The sequence below is a fragment of the Notolabrus celidotus genome, chromosome 18 (assembly GCF_009762535.1).
Source record: "Notolabrus celidotus isolate fNotCel1 chromosome 18, fNotCel1.pri, whole genome shotgun sequence".
Classification (NCBI taxonomy): domain Eukaryota; kingdom Metazoa; phylum Chordata; class Actinopteri; order Labriformes; family Labridae; genus Notolabrus; species Notolabrus celidotus.
Window position 1 is genome coordinate 31421731 of NC_048289.1, and position 15659 is coordinate 31437389.

The 15659-nt window shown below is 41.6% G+C and overlaps 1 protein-coding gene and 1 long non-coding RNA gene across 2 annotated transcripts in view; one reads left to right on the plus strand and one right to left on the minus strand.

Annotated features, from left to right (window-relative positions):
- aatkb (apoptosis-associated tyrosine kinase b) overlaps nt 1-4033 on the plus strand; it is a 55554-nt gene extending 51521 nt beyond the window's left edge. The window contains exon 15 of the mRNA XM_034708689.1: nt 195-4033. Within this exon, the coding sequence (XP_034564580.1) occupies nt 195-223 (29 nt within the window). The 3' untranslated portion in view covers nt 224-4033. The remainder of the gene's footprint in view (nt 1-194) is intronic.
- A 5175-nt stretch (nt 4034-9208) lies between these two features.
- On the minus strand, nt 9209-11058 carry LOC117830418. The gene is made up of 3 exons (XR_004634783.1): nt 10959-11058; nt 10633-10676; nt 9209-10274 (listed from the first exon to the last, which is right to left on the minus strand). It is a non-coding gene; the product is annotated as an uncharacterized LOC117830418 (long non-coding RNA).
- Nucleotides 11059-15659: the final 4601 nt, after the last annotated feature.

Consider the following 15659-nt stretch of genomic DNA (forward strand, 5'->3'; position numbering starts at 1 on the left):
AGTTTTTCTTGTAAACAATAAACATAAAAAACATCATTTGTATTTGTTTGTGTCTGTCTAATGCAGCCACACCTTCTGAAGGGCAAAAAAGATTTTTCCACAAATATTTCGTAAAATTTTAAGGGTGTCCGAAAACTTTTTCCCACCCCTGTAAACTTGTATTTGCTTACCCGCTCTGTCTTCTGTGTTTGCAGGAAGCAGCGAGGACGGGGACAAGGAGTAGAGAGCCGTGGATATTTAGCACCTCTTTGTGAAGAACACTCGGCCTGCTCGCATGAATTCTGATTTATTTTTAACATCAGGTTTTAGAAACACAAGACAGTGCCTCTTATCGCCTGTGGACACTTTCCAAAGGTCCTTCCTTTCCACGAAGTCGGACCTGAGCTGTTTAGATTACTGAAAAGAATACGGTTAATATATAAAATTTACAGAATATTAATATATACTGTATGTATGATATAAAGAACATATGAATGGAAGCAGGGGAAACTTGTACGTTCTGCATATTTTTTGGGATCAAAAAGACGAAAAGAAAGGACAGAAGTTTGGAGTTTGGAGAGCGTCACATTTTTCACCTCCTTCACTTCTTCATTCGTAACGAAAGCGTTCATGAGAGAGCGGAGACGCCCGGACTAAACTGTCGCTGAGGAAAAGACAAAGATCAATCAGCACTTTGAAGAAGACTTTACAGCTCCACAAACTTTTTAGGAAACTGCTTTACTTGTCTTAAAGAGTATCAACGAGAACTTTGAGGTATCACGAGTAATATAATGTTTATATTTGATTCATTCAGAGACTCAAGGAGACACGCCGAGGACAGAGGGAAGGAAGGAAGCAAAGGGAATTTCAAAGGAAACAGCTGATCGAACCAGGACAACCTAATATTCTGTGACTTTTTCCTTTCTCTTGTTTTCTATCAGGATCACTTCTGTGCTGTTTATCATCAACATGTGGCTCATTCCTTCAACAAGCACCACATCACAAATAAACTTCACCTTAGCTGTTAACATCAGGCACAACATTTTCAGAGGAAGTCAAATTCAGACACGCACATCCCTCAGGGGGGAAGCTAAAGGAAAACAAGACGAGGAAGAGGAAGGGTTCATTTAGCACAAACATGCTCTTCCTCAGATGCACCAAAACATTCGTGAGTCATCTTAAAGACCTTGTACGTCAGGAGGTACGTTCTTGGGAAAAGCATGTCGACACGAACCCTTCAAAGAAACAAAGTTTGACTGTTTTAAATAAAGCATGCACGGTTTTAATACCAAGAGAGCAGTATTTTAAAAATGTATCTCTTAAAAGGGAAGAAGACTGTGTTTTTCCTCTTTCAGAGTCACAAAACCCAAGTTTCATGCTTTAAAGCTCCTGTGAGGAACTTTTGGTTTCTGTTGATTTTGGCGCCCCCTGTGGTCGTTAGTGATAACATCCTGTAAGTGCATAATGAGTGTTTTTGGACACAGGACTCTCTTTTAAAAGCCGAATCACTCATCTTTACTGTGAGTACATCAGCAGTTGATTCATGCATGTGGTCTGACACCTACCCCCCTTCCTCTGGTTTCCTACTTTAAAATAACAACACAGGAACAATCACTCTTCTTGTTGATGGTCTAGGTTCCTATCTCGGGTCATTTTGAGGCATCAGTATTAATTTCAGTCTGTTTCACAACCAGCTAAAATCTCCTCACAGGAGCTTTAAGTTCAATATCTGTGACGTTGAGGTTTTATATGACACTGATGCATCTACCAAGTAAATACGCTATAATAAGACAGCTGTGCAACATCATTACAACCCCGATCCAAAAAGGATCAGACGCTATGTTAAGGAATAATAAAAACAGATTTTGATGGTTTGCAATAATTAAAAGACTATGTTTAATTGATGATAGTGCAAAGACGACAAATCAGAGATTAAAACTAAGACTCCATGACTCTGTAGTGGAAGTCACTGCATTAAAAACAGACATGACTCTGTAGTGGAAGTCACTGCATTAAACACAGACATGTCTGTAGTGGAAGTCACTGCATTAAACACAGACATGTCTGTAGTGGAAGTCACTGCATTAAAAACAGACATGACTCTGTAGTGGAAGTCAATGCATTAAAAACAGACATGACTCTGTAGTGGAAGTCACTGCATTATAACAGACATGAATCTGTAGTGGAAGTCACTGCATTATAACAGACATGACTCTGTAGTGGAAGTCACTGCATTAGAAACAAACATGACTCTGTAGTGGAAGTCACTGCATTAAAAACAGACATGACTCTGTAGTGGAAGTCACTGCATTAAACACATGCATGTCTCTGTAGTGGAAGTCACTGCATTAAACACAGACATGACTCTGTAGTGGAAGTCACTGCATTAAAAACAGACATGACTCTGTAGTGGAAGTCACTGCATTAAAAACAGACATGACTCTGTAGTGGAAGTCACCACATTAAACACGGACATGACTCTGTAGTGGAAGTCACCGCATTATAAACAGACATGACTCTGTAGTGGAAGTCACTGCATTAAAAACAGACATGTCTCTGTAGTGGAAGTCACTGCATTAAAAACAGACATGACTCTGTAGTGGAAGTCACCGCATTAAACACAGACATGACTCTGTAGTGGAAGTCAGTGCATTAAAAACAGACGTGACTCTGTAGTGGAAGTCACTGCATTAAAAACAGACTCTGTAGTTGAAGTCACTGCATTAAAAACAGACTCTGTAGTGGAAGTCACTGCATTATAAACAGACTCTGTAGTGGAAGTCACTGCATTAAAAACAGACTCTGTAGTGGAAGTCACTGCATTAAAAACAGACTCTGTAGTGGAAGTCACTGCATTAAAAACAGACATGACTCTGTAGTGGAAGTCACTGCATTAAAAACAGACATGACTCTGTAGTGGAAGTCACTGCATTAGACACAGACATTACTCTGTAGTGGAAGTCACTGCATTAGACACAGACATGACTCTGTAGTGGAAGTCACCACATTAAAAACAGACATGACTCTAGTTGCACTTTTTCAATCAAATAAAAGGTTTAAATAATTTCCAAACCATCCAAATTTGTCCTCTTTAACATTTTACTCAGCGTCTCAGCTGTTTGGGGATTGTGGTTGTTGAAGGCCAAGTACAATCAAAGACTTTGCAGGGAAAGAAACAAGGTTGGACCTTCTCATTTTCAGAGTATGCATCAATGTGTTGCTTGACTCTAAAGGCCAATATATGGAAACACACGCTCTGAAAAACCTGCACAACAGAACTAAACACCTGACCTAACTGTTACTGTCACATGCTGTATATTAGCTGCACTGTGCAGTTTTGTACCGTCACTCTGGATCTCTGACCCGTTTTGGTTTTGAGTGGTTATTATTTGAACTCCAGCCACATTGAACTGTAAAACAAACTCTTGTTGAAGTATTTAAAACCTGCTTTTGGGTGGTACATATCATATCCATGTTATCTGTTTGATCAGCTGGTCGAATGCTGATAGAGGGCTCCCGTCATGATCATGAAGTGTTACAATGATTTGCTTTCTGTGCGTGGAAACCGAAGGTACGTGTCGACGACTTGTTGGTTTGGCTCTCGTGCCTCAAAGACGGAGGATCACACCTTTCTAAAAACACCCGATGACCGACATGTAGTGTCTTCTAAGTGTTCGTTTGCCGTCTGAGGCTTTAATATTCTGTAACAGTTTAGCATAGAAGCATCTGAACAGCTGTCCGTAATATTTTTGTATCTAGACAAAAATGATCTGAAGAGTATTGATGTACTGTTCCTGTGAAGAAGGGAAGGCTTGGAAACATGTCTCTGATGTTTATTGTTGCCAAAGAGATGTTGTGTTGTGGTCCAGCAGGGGCAACAGGTGGTTGTTTTTACCCTAATATGAAGAAGGAGAATGAAATAGCAGCTTTGACCTGCTGGTGAAGGCAGAGTTTGGGATACTGTCAGTAACATGTGCCCCCACACTGACCTGGTCACATCATTACTTTCTGTATCTTCTATCAAATATAAATAAAGTTGGTTTTACACATCTTATCCTGGGTTTGTTCTTGATGATTATGCATGGACACGAGGAGAAACTTTCCTCCTTTTTCCAATAAGTGTAAATGATCCTGCAGGAAAAGGGAAAAAGCCACTTTCAGCTGCAGATTGCATCACTAATATATGTTTACCAGCCCCTCTGTAACCTCCTGCATGCATATTTTGTTATGAATAATTGCAGTGAGAGCTATTTGGCCTTGCCTAGACAGTACAAAGACACTGCAGAAAATAAAAAAGCTCTCTTGAGGAATCACAGTACAGAAAAAAAAAAGATAAACCCTTGGATGCATAAGTATCCAAACTTCCATCTATTCAGTGTGCAAGAAAAATAACATTTGTGTGCCCTGATACATGTTGAAATTATCAGGATGTCCACCTCCATCCAGCTTTCTCCTGCGTGCATGCTATCGTGGCCTTTCTGACCCATAATCCCTTGCACTGCAGAAGTGATGTAAAATCAGCTGGCAAGTTCTGCAGAAAGCAAAGCGTCTTCAAAAAATATTCAACTTTTGTTCTTTTGACTGATGGATGCATGAGGAAGGGGGTCAAAGTTCAAGGCAAAAATGTTGTGTTGAAGTAGTCTGACCAAGCATCAAGCTTATGCACAAGTGCAAAAAAACATGCAGTTCCCCGATTGGCCACTAGAGGCCGGCTCCTAAAGCTAAGGAAAGCCCATTAGGTTCCATGTTAAGACGCCCATTTTTACAGCAGGATGTTAAACGTTCAGAGCCTGATTCAACCGTCGTTATCTAAGGAGCTCATGTCTTTGGAATGCTTTTATACTCATGTGTGTTTTTATTGTAGGAATGCTGCATTCTTGCGCTCCTTGGATGGTCCCAGGGTCCGAGTTGAGAAGTCATTCACGTGCTTTCAATTTTGAAAGTCGGGTATAACATGACGTGACTGTTTCCTCAAGGTGGACTGGGAATATATATTAAAACATTGCTTTAGCTTTGTCAGTGCTGCAGGCGTAACAACAGACAAGTATGATGTATCCTGATCCCAGCATCACAACAAATAACAGACAAACAGAACAACGTGGGTTAATACTTGATTCTTTATTCTCAAAATTAAATTGAAAAACACAGTTTTCCATCAAATCACACAACGATACAGGTTTGACTTTAAGTCCTCACAATCGTATCATGTTCATCTTTAAGTCTCACTCAGAGTTACACTGACACAGGCTTTAAATACACTTTCATATGTGATGTTTTAAAAGCTGCTCACAGCCATCAGGTTTCTCCAAACAAGTGCAAAGATCAGACATCTGGGAAGAGGGGAGTTCAATCTGAATTTACAGGATGAAATGTGGTGTCATTCTTTACACTGTGAATACCACAAGTGTGTGAGAGGAAGCTGATAACATTCAATCTACGGGAGCCCCAAAGGACATTTTTACAGGAAAAGTTAAAGTTTGTTTGGACAGGACGATCCTCTTAAGTTCCATCTTTGCACGTTTAATGTGCAAACACAGGTGAACATTTGAAAGTATCTACTCAGGCGCTGCTGTAGTAACATGTTTTGACCACTAGAGAGTGACATGCTTCTCTACACAAACACACTCCTGTCAGACATCACAGTGTGTCACGTGTGTGGAGGAATAAAACACACCTTGAAGAAGACACAAGCATAGACATATAAAGAGTAGACGCCGCATCGACCGCTACTTCCTATTGGCGCTGACGATATTCTGAGATGTGATATATGTGATGTATGATGGGTATTTTGGCACACAGAGCTCTGGCATCTTGAAGTCTCTGCTGCTTCAGTTTCCATTTACAGGAAGGATCATGGGTAGGATGACCGGACCAAGATGGCAGCCATATTTTTTGCACCCTAGCAGCCAATGCGGCGTCTGCTCTTTATAAGTGTATTGCATAGACTGTAAAAAATATGGACGCAGTATCCGTGACGTCACTCATCTGTTTCTGAACGCTGTTTTGAAGCCAATCGGCTGCAGCAGCCATATTGCTTCTGTCGAGCCAGTGTGACGTAAAGAGGCGGGCTTTGAGCCTCCTAGCCAACAGCTACAGTGTTCCTGCAGGCAGCTGTGCCTCTCATTGGAGGACTAGTAATCTCAATATCTTCGAAATTGCCGAATTAGAAAAAAATTCACCCCCCTCACAGTGAGAGGACATCGAGAAATGAGATATTCAGACTACACTCATCTTTTGTACCAGGCTGTAAACATGTTTATTAATGCTGCAAAGATCGGCTTTTTCCCATTCATGTGTATGTGACTTCTGGTACTTCCGGAGCCAGCCTCAAGAGGATCCTCAATGAACTGCAGCTTTTAACACTTCCGCATTGACTCATATTTTTAGACCGGAGGTTGCCGCTTGGTCTATTGACACAAGTACATAAATCCTTTTAGAATGACAGGAAGTTGTGTTTTCACCCTCTTGTGGCCAAAATCAGTGCTACAACAAACACTTCTTTTTACAACCTGACAAAACCCCTTTAGTTCACCTGTTTTCACTGGTGAGAATTACAATAAATATTGGGGCAACAATGTGGAAGAACTTAAGATGGGATTCAGAGAAGAAAAATTGACGATTACAAAAATAAAGTCGGGAATTCACAAGGATGAAGTCGTACGTTTAATCTACGCTTTGGTTAAATGCCGGATTGCTAGTTGGAATCTGAATATCTTCTTCCTTGATGTGGCTCTAACTCTCCGTCATGGAGACGTAGTTTTTCTGAGATGTAACTTCAACAAGTATCCTGATGTTCAGTCAGAAAGAAAACCTTTTCTCTCTCCTGTTTGAACCATGAAACAAAAGTGGATTTAACACACACTATCCTGGCATAAGGTGATGTCTCACTCTTCCAAATAAACACAGACTAAAACACATTTCACTGCAGAGGCTTCCTTCTCTCCAACTCAGACACAAGTTTAGAAGAGGTTTGTAACACCGGTTGAAGCAACATTTCCTGAATGTGGAACAAATCTTGTTTAAACATCCGTGCACATTTTTAAAATGAGTCTCTGTTTTATGTGCTGCGAATCCATCTCACAGATTCTTCCACCAAAGCTCATTTTATAAAGTTTGTGATCCATCCTCTGTTGTTTTACATGTCCTCTTAGATTTCTGTCTCCACCCTCACATCCTCCAAAATATCATCTTTAAAAATGTAACTGCAACATCTCTTTATAAAAACAGAGCCCTAGTTTTATTTGGGACTACTTCTTCAAGTGTTGATTGTACTCGGCGTGAAATGAGGACGGCGTTTCTTGAAAATAAAACTGATTGTTTCATATCTGAGGGCTGAAAGAAGTACGAATCTAACTTCACTTATCGATGGCCAAAATGCAAAACCTCCTATCTGCATAATTTTCTGATTTGCGAATTTCACTTTAAATGATGAGAACAAGAAAGGCTGCACATTTTCAGTGCGTCTCCAAGGTAACCTCGCCCTTCATTGTGACAGAAAAGTCACATGACCAAAACCTCCAATCACATTTGCTGGGAATATTTTGAGGCATAACACCTCCTATCTGCACAGGAGGTTTTGCTCTTTGGCCATCGTTATCCTCTTCATATCTGTGTGGACGCAGGAATCTAAGAGACATCAGATTTAGACTCATAAAAACCTCCATCAGTGTAACCCTCAGTGCTCCCGTCTCTCCATCAGTCTATACTTTTAAAACCTCGACAGAACATCCAATCACGATGTGTTTCTCTCTTTGATTAAAGTATTTCATTATTTCGTTTAACATGTTTCTTAAAGATCTTAAAAACGTCTCAAACACGATATCAATCAAACATCAAATCAATCAATGAGAACTCTTACAGGACACAGTGACTGTAAGAACACCTGCTGCTTACAGAGTAGATTTCCTGTGATTACACGTTACAGTATTTGAAACAGAGGACACAGTATACGAGTCGATGTCATTATCAGCACAGATCCAATCACAGATACGGCTGATTTCTCTCTCTCCATCTTTTACTGAAACACCGGACTGTTGCTTCTTTAGACAATCCGTCTTATATCATATAAAATAACAGACTCTCTGATCTCTGGGTGTGTAACAGTAAGAGTGTGAGATGCAGCAGCTCGGACACAGGCAGTGTTCACAGGTTCATACCTCAGTGACGTAAAGCCCTTTAAATGACTCGGCAGGGGAAGGAAGCAGGGATGCACGATATAGATATTTTGGAGCTGATACCGGTGAGTAATACTGAGATCATTACTGATTACAAAATGTGTCGTTTCTGCACACCTCAGCATAAGAACAGCAGCACGGAGCAGGACCGCCAGACAGCTGGAGTCATGTGACTGAGGACTCTCCTCCTCCTCCTCCTCTCCTCATCCATGTTGTCTTTCTGGTCCTCTGAAAACCTCTGACCCTGTTGACTCCAGGCCTGGCTCCGCTCATCATGACTTTGGTTTGTTGTTGTAGTTAAGTGAAATACGATCTGGTGATAACACAGAGTGTTTTATTCTGAAAATTAAACGGATGTTTTCATTTTGTTTTTAGTGAAACCTGACTTCCTGTCCCGCTCCATCCGGCAAACATAAGCCCCAAGTTTCCACCAAGCGGTTCAGTTCGGTTCATCTCTGTACATTTTAGGGCGTTTCCATCGACTAAAACCGGGACAGGTCTCCAAATCACCGAGCCGTACCGTCCCCCTTTGTGGTCCCCTTCTGTTGGGGTGCCAGACATACCGATCTGACCCCAGAAGGTGGAGCTAGAAACACTGCAGTCCGTTGATTGGTCGACAGAATCGCCACTTCCTGTGTGACAGCGGTAATAAAGAACAACACATAACCCCGCCGTGTTTAAATCTCCTGTGGACTTCTGAAAGAGAACTTTCTTTGTTTGGAAAATGGCGTCAAGAGGTGCAGAGACTTTCCTCGTCTTTTTAGCGGGGTACACTGTGTCGCGCTGCCATGACGTCACGCTATCACGTAGCTAACGCTGCTATCGCATCCAGCTTACACGCCGCCCACCAAGTAGGGCACGGTTGGCTGTGGAAACGCAAACAGAATCAGGCTTCACCGATCCGACCCGTACCAAACTGTACTGATCCATAACAGACCGCTTGGTGGAAACGAGCCAATAGAAGTCTTGTGTATCTGATCCGGAGGACTCTGACCTGCTGGATCAGAGACGCAAACCGGAAACGCAATGGAGCGGATCCAGTGGAAGTTAACACATGGACTAGAATAGAAACCTATCAGATCTGGTGCTGTGACGGATCAGAGACGGATCAGGCCGTAACTGGTAGAACTCCAGTGCTGCATCATGTCTGTTTCATACTAAAGTACGACACTTTTAAACCTTTTATTGATGCTAACGCTAGCTGCGGCTACTTCACTTCTGTTGCGATGACGGCTTTTAAAGTGATCGTAAAAATGTGTTGTGTTAAAACTTACACATTTCAATCATTTCATCCTCTTCTGAAATAGTAAAAAGACATCCACTTCGCCACTTCTTCTTCTTCTCTGTACCTAACTGTGGATCACATAGCGCCACCTACTGTATCGGAGTGTGAAGGCGTGTTAACAAGTCAATGAAAGAATGTCTTATTGGTTGTTTTTGTCCAGTAAGACCGTATTATGGAATAATATAAAATATTTAAAAATTTAGAGTATCAGCTAATACTTGTTCAGACTGATCTATATCGTGCATCCCTGGAAGTATGCTGTATTTTGAAGCATTGAGATGTTTATAGGCGACTTAAAAGACCAGATATAGATCTAGTGAGTCTGCAAGAAGTAAGAATTTATCCAAGTGAGCCACATCGTCTGCATATCACATTTTCTGTAACCCAGAGCACACGCCTGAGATGCATCTCAAAGGACAACAATCAAGAGAAACGCCAGATCTTCAAATCCTGGCCTGGCCTTGGGTGTTCTCTCCACGCCCGTAAATCAGATATAATCACGTCTATCTTTTATTTACATTAGGTTATCTCTCCACTAACACAGAGATTACTGTTAATGTAAAATTGAGTGATGCAGTTAATTTGCTGGTCACATTATCGTTTTATATAAGTTGAATCACAGCTTCGACGCTGAGGCGAGAGGATGCACCGAGCATCCACCTGCAGCTGGTTCGATCAGAGCTCAGTAGACTCTCCCGGAGCAACTCAAGGCCTTCTCCAAGGAGTCGTACTGAGCTTCGTCGAGCAGGGGGTCCTTCACTTCCTGAACCTCCTCGTCATCAGAAAGGGGCGGTTTGGGTGGGGCCTCCACAGCAGGCATGTTGGGTGGATTGTCGCTGGGAGGAAACAGGAGAGTGAGAGGTGAAATAAAGCGCCAATAAAAATGTTAAAACAAGTTAAAGACAGCACAGGATGGAACATCTCCTTCTTAGCAACAGGAAAGCAGCGATGTGATAAAAGTTTGATGAGTCATGCATAAAGAAGGAGGAGAAATGGAACACGATGCAGAAACATGCGACACATATTCAACGTGTGAACCAGGATGAAGCCACGTGACGTGAAAAACACACAGAGATGAAAGCACCCAAAGGCACGCCACGACACCCAGAGCTCACGTCACAATGAAGCAGCTGCTCAACCAACATGAAGTGAGAGAGGAAGCAGCTGCATGAACACCCACGCTCAGTCACTTACGATGTGCTCTGGTCACTCAAAAGCGGGCGTAATCAGGCCCGGTGCTGAAAGGCAGAGACAGTCCTCATGTGTGAGCATTCAGCAGCTTCTCAAACACGAGTCACAAACAAGCTTCTTCTTATCATCACTACGTACAGTTTGATCTAAAAGGCCTTAAAGTTCACAGGATGCAGATTTAACACAAGTTATTAATATCAAAGGATGTTTAAGATTCATAATGAGACCATGACTGAGACGACCTGGAGCCTGGACTTGGATCTCACTTATTACCTAGTTCTGTTAAATACTTGATTCTGATTGGCCATAAAAAGAGGGTTAATCCTCACCAACAAAAGGGCCGCCAGGAAGAACCTGATCACACGTCATATCAAATCAATTCACAGAAAGGAGTCCGGCACTTTTCCCCTCAGCCTGTTGACAGTGTGGTAAAAATGTCAGAATTGAATGGGACAGAGAAGAATGGAGTGGAAAGGAATAGAAAAGATCAAAGCAGAAAGGAATGAAATAAATCATAGCAGAATTGAACAAAATGGATCAAAGGAGAATAGAGTAGAAGAGATGAAAACAGAACAGAACCGAATAGATCAAAGCAGAATATAACAGGATAGATCAAGACAGAGCAGAACAAATCAGAGCAGAACGTAACCAAACAGAGTATACTGAGTTGGAACAAAACCAAATAGATCAAAGCAGAATGGAACAAAATGGATCAAAGGAGAATGGAATGGAAGAGATGAAAACAGCAAAGAATTTAATAGATCAAAGCAGAACAGAACAGAATAGTTCAAAGTAGAATATAATATAATAGATCAAAGCAGAATATAAAAGGATAGATCAAGACGGAACAGAATAGATAAAAGCAGAATATAACAGGATAGATCAAGACAGAACAGAATAGATCAAAGCAGAACAGAACAGAATAGATCAAAGCAGAACAGAACAGAATAGATCAAAGCAGAACAGAAGCAAATAGATCAAAGCAGAATGGAACAGAATAGATCAAAGCTGAATATAACAGGATAGATCAAGACAGAGCAGAACAAATCAGAGCAGAACATAACCAAACAGAGTATACTTAGTTGGAACAAAACCAAATAGATCAAAGCAGAATGGAACAAAATGGATCAAAGGAGAATGGAATGGAAGAGATGAAAACAGCAAAGAATTTAATAGATCGAAGCAGAACATAACCGAATAGATCAAAGCAGAATATAACAGGGTAGATCAAAGCAGAACAGAACAGAACAGAATAGATCAAAGCAGAATATAACAGGATAGATCAAAGCAGAACAGAAGCAAATAGATCAAAGCAGAATGGAACAGAATAGATCAAAGCGGAATGGAACAGAATAGATCAAAGCAGAATATAACAGGATAGATCAAAGCAGAATATAACAGGATAGATCAAAGCAGAACAGAAGCAAATAGATCAAAGCAGAATGGAACAGAATAGATCAGATCAGAATGGAACAGAATAGATCAAAGCAGAATATAACAGGATAGATCAAAGCAGAATATAACAGAGCAGAACGTAACCAACAGAGTATACTGAGTCGGAACAAAACGGAATAGATCAAAGCAGAGAGGAACAGAATACAATAGAATGTTTCTGATTGGTCAAAACCCCATCACCCCATGCTTGAGACGACCTGATCACATGTCATATCAAATCAATCCACAGAAAGTAGTCCCTCATGTTCCCCCTCTGCCTGTTGATACTGTGGTAAAAATGTTAGCGTGGTCTCAGGCTGGTCTTCAGAGTGGGGACATAGTGACAGATAGCAGGCACAGCCCAACTCTGAAGGGCCTTATTATTTAACACTTCATAGAGATATGTCACTGAGCTACATGCAGATTAAGATAGAGTCTAATTTAAGAATCCTTGCTTCAACAAAGACGGCACAGATTCAGTGTCATGGCTCCAGTCGTGCTCAGTGATGGTCTTGTTTGCCTGCAGTAGACGTTATGATGTATCTGAGAATAACGTGGCGTCACAGATGCATACATCAAAAGTCATTCAGATAACAGATCTACAAGCTCACAGTCGGTGTGTTAACATGTAAATTATGAACCACAACACAGAAAAGAAACAAAAACAGGCAGGTGGACTAAAAACACCACAGACATCAGGAGTTTATAATAAGTGTGATCTGATTTGGACACACACACAAAGTCTCTCTCACACACAGTTGAGTTAAAAAAGGTACCTTTGCTAGCAGCAGCAGGAGGAGCAGGTCAGCAGGTGCATGGCATTGGCAGGTCAGGGCAGGTAGGATGCAGCGTAACTACTACTGAGCACTGAACAAACACACTGTACATGCAACACGGTCGAGCCGAGGGGGAGGTAACGATGGAAACTGAGTCAAATAATTTATGCAAGAGGAGCTGCGTTAAAGCAAGACGATGATCAGCAGGTTTAGGATCAATGACAGCGGAGGATTGATCTTCTGGACGGAGGAGCAGAGATTGTGGAGAAGTGCTTTTAATTAATTTCACTTAAATAAAAATTCTTTCTTCCAAAAGCGATGAAAGAGGTGCAAGAAAATCACTTTATTAAACAAATAAAAACAAAGAAGTCAAAGTTGTTTCCTTTCTTTTCAGATAAAAACAAACAAACAAATAAAAGTTCCTTCTGAATAAATTTATTTCATACTGTTCAAAGTAGAAATCACCATACATTTGAGGCCATCAATGTTACACCCCTTGGTGCCCCCAAAGCATGCATGTCCATGAATTCTCTGTACAATATTAAGATGTTTCGGCTCTTATACAACAGAATCCTTCAAAATAAAAGCGCATCAGTTGATGCAGGAGTACATTTGGCCACAGGTGGTTGGTTGGTTGGTGTGCTATCTCTGCAGGGGTGACACTCATACCTTGGACTTATTTTAGTGGAGAAAGAAGAAACGCTGGCAGCTTCCAGTCGTTTGCACTCGACCAAAACACAGATGGAACAGAAAGGGTTGGAAAGGCTCAAGGGGGAGACGAGTGTTAGGTCACAGAGAGGAGAGGAAGGGGTGAGACAGCAGACATCTACAGCAGCAGCAGGGAGACACTTCAACAGCATGAATCAGTGATTGTGCAGAGCAGGAGGAAACTGAGAGGTTGCACAGTTACAGTTTCACCTCCTCCATGGGTTTTATTTTGACACTCAAAAGATGGAAAGAAAAAGCTCTGACAGAGAGTGAGCGGAAATCAGATGAGGACAGAGGGTGGTTGGTAAAAACAGGCACTAGCCGAGGCCTCTTAAAGACGAGCAGACCTGCATCTTTATTCAGCACGCAGAGAAAACCACACACACACACTCCGTCTCTTCTTTAAAACACGATGCTTTTTACTCACTGTGGTCGTAAAATCAAGCCTTTAAATACAAAGACTACAGATCAAGAAGGCTGAATGAGGTTTCAACGTGAAATCGACTCCCCTCCCTGTTAAAGCTGCACCGTGTATCGGATCTGAACCCTGGATAAACCTGACACAGCGCGATGACCCCTGTTTCATTATCACAGCACGTCGTTTGGATCTCAGAAGTTCATCAGCGTTTGAAAGTGTCGGTCACTTAACTCACAACGGGAGGCACTAGTGTTCGGCTGGATGCAGAAAAAGATTCAAAAGGTTGCAGAAAGAAAAGATTTTAAAGGTTGTGTGCGCCGAGCGAAGCAGTCGGATCGGTTCTCTTTGCTTTCATGCATTCATGAGTTTACTCGGCTGATGGATAAACTTTAACTGCAATTAATCCGATCAGTATTCCTCCAAGAATCCAGTCTGTAAGAGAGTCTGATTCCAAAAGTGATGATTTTCAAACAGAGCTGTCAGTTTTTGCAAGTTAATTTCAATGCACTTAAAGTTTGAAATCAACACTGCCTTTCTAAGTTGGGTTCTTTTTTGTCACACCGTTGTAAAGTCGCTGCAGGTGACGACACTACTGCACCTTTAAACAGCATGTTTCAACTTCCATAGGGCTCAACTTACAAAAACTAATACAAAAGAAAAGTAATCTGCATTTTGTTTCAAATAAAAATCAAAAAATCACTGAAGTGCTTCACAAAAGCCTGCAGAGCTCTATTTCAGTCAGTGATGAAACTGAATCTTTGTGCATGCACTCCTGCATCATTCTGTATGTGTAACAGTTTTATCCTTTAAAAAAACATAAAAATAAACAAAGGTTTTGCAGATTAAGAACTTCGGGTGCCTCTATCAGTCTGTAAGAGAGTCTGATTCCAAAAGTGATGTTTTATTGCGAAGGCTGTCAGTTTTGGCGTGTTCATTTCGATGCAATTAAAGTGCTAAATCATCACTTTTAAAAAATTGCGTGCTATTTTGTCACTTTTGGCACACAGTAGCAAAGCCGCTGCAGCATCCTCCTGCTTCCTGCTGCTACCATGATGGACAATGACGACACTAACCCTAACCCTAACCCCTAACCCTGACCCTAACCCCAAACCCTAACCCCTAACCCCTAACCCTGACCCTAACCCCAAACCCTAACCCCTAACCCTGACCCTAACCCCAAACCCTAACTCTAACCTGAACCCTAACCCCAAACCCTAACCCCTAACCCCTAACCCTGACCCTAACCCCAAACCCTAACTCTAAACCTAACGCTAACCCTAACTCTAATCCTAACCCCAAACCCTAACTCTAACCCCAACCCTAACCCCAAACCCTAACTCTAACCCTAACCCCAAACCCTAACTCTAACCCTAACCCCAAACCCTAACTCTAACCCTAACGCTAACCCTAACTCTAACCCTAACGCTAACCCTAACTCTAACCCTAACCCCAAACCCTAACTCTAACCCTAACGCTAACCCTAACTCTAATCCTAACCCCAAACCCTAACTCTAACCCTAACCCCAAACCCTAACTCTAACCCTAACCCCAAACCCTAACTCTAACCCTAACCCCAAACCCTAACTCTAACCCTAACCCCAAACCCTAACTCTAACCCTAACCCCAAACCCTAACTCTAATCCTAACCCCAAACCCTAACTCTAACCCTAACCCCAAACCCTAACTCTAACCCT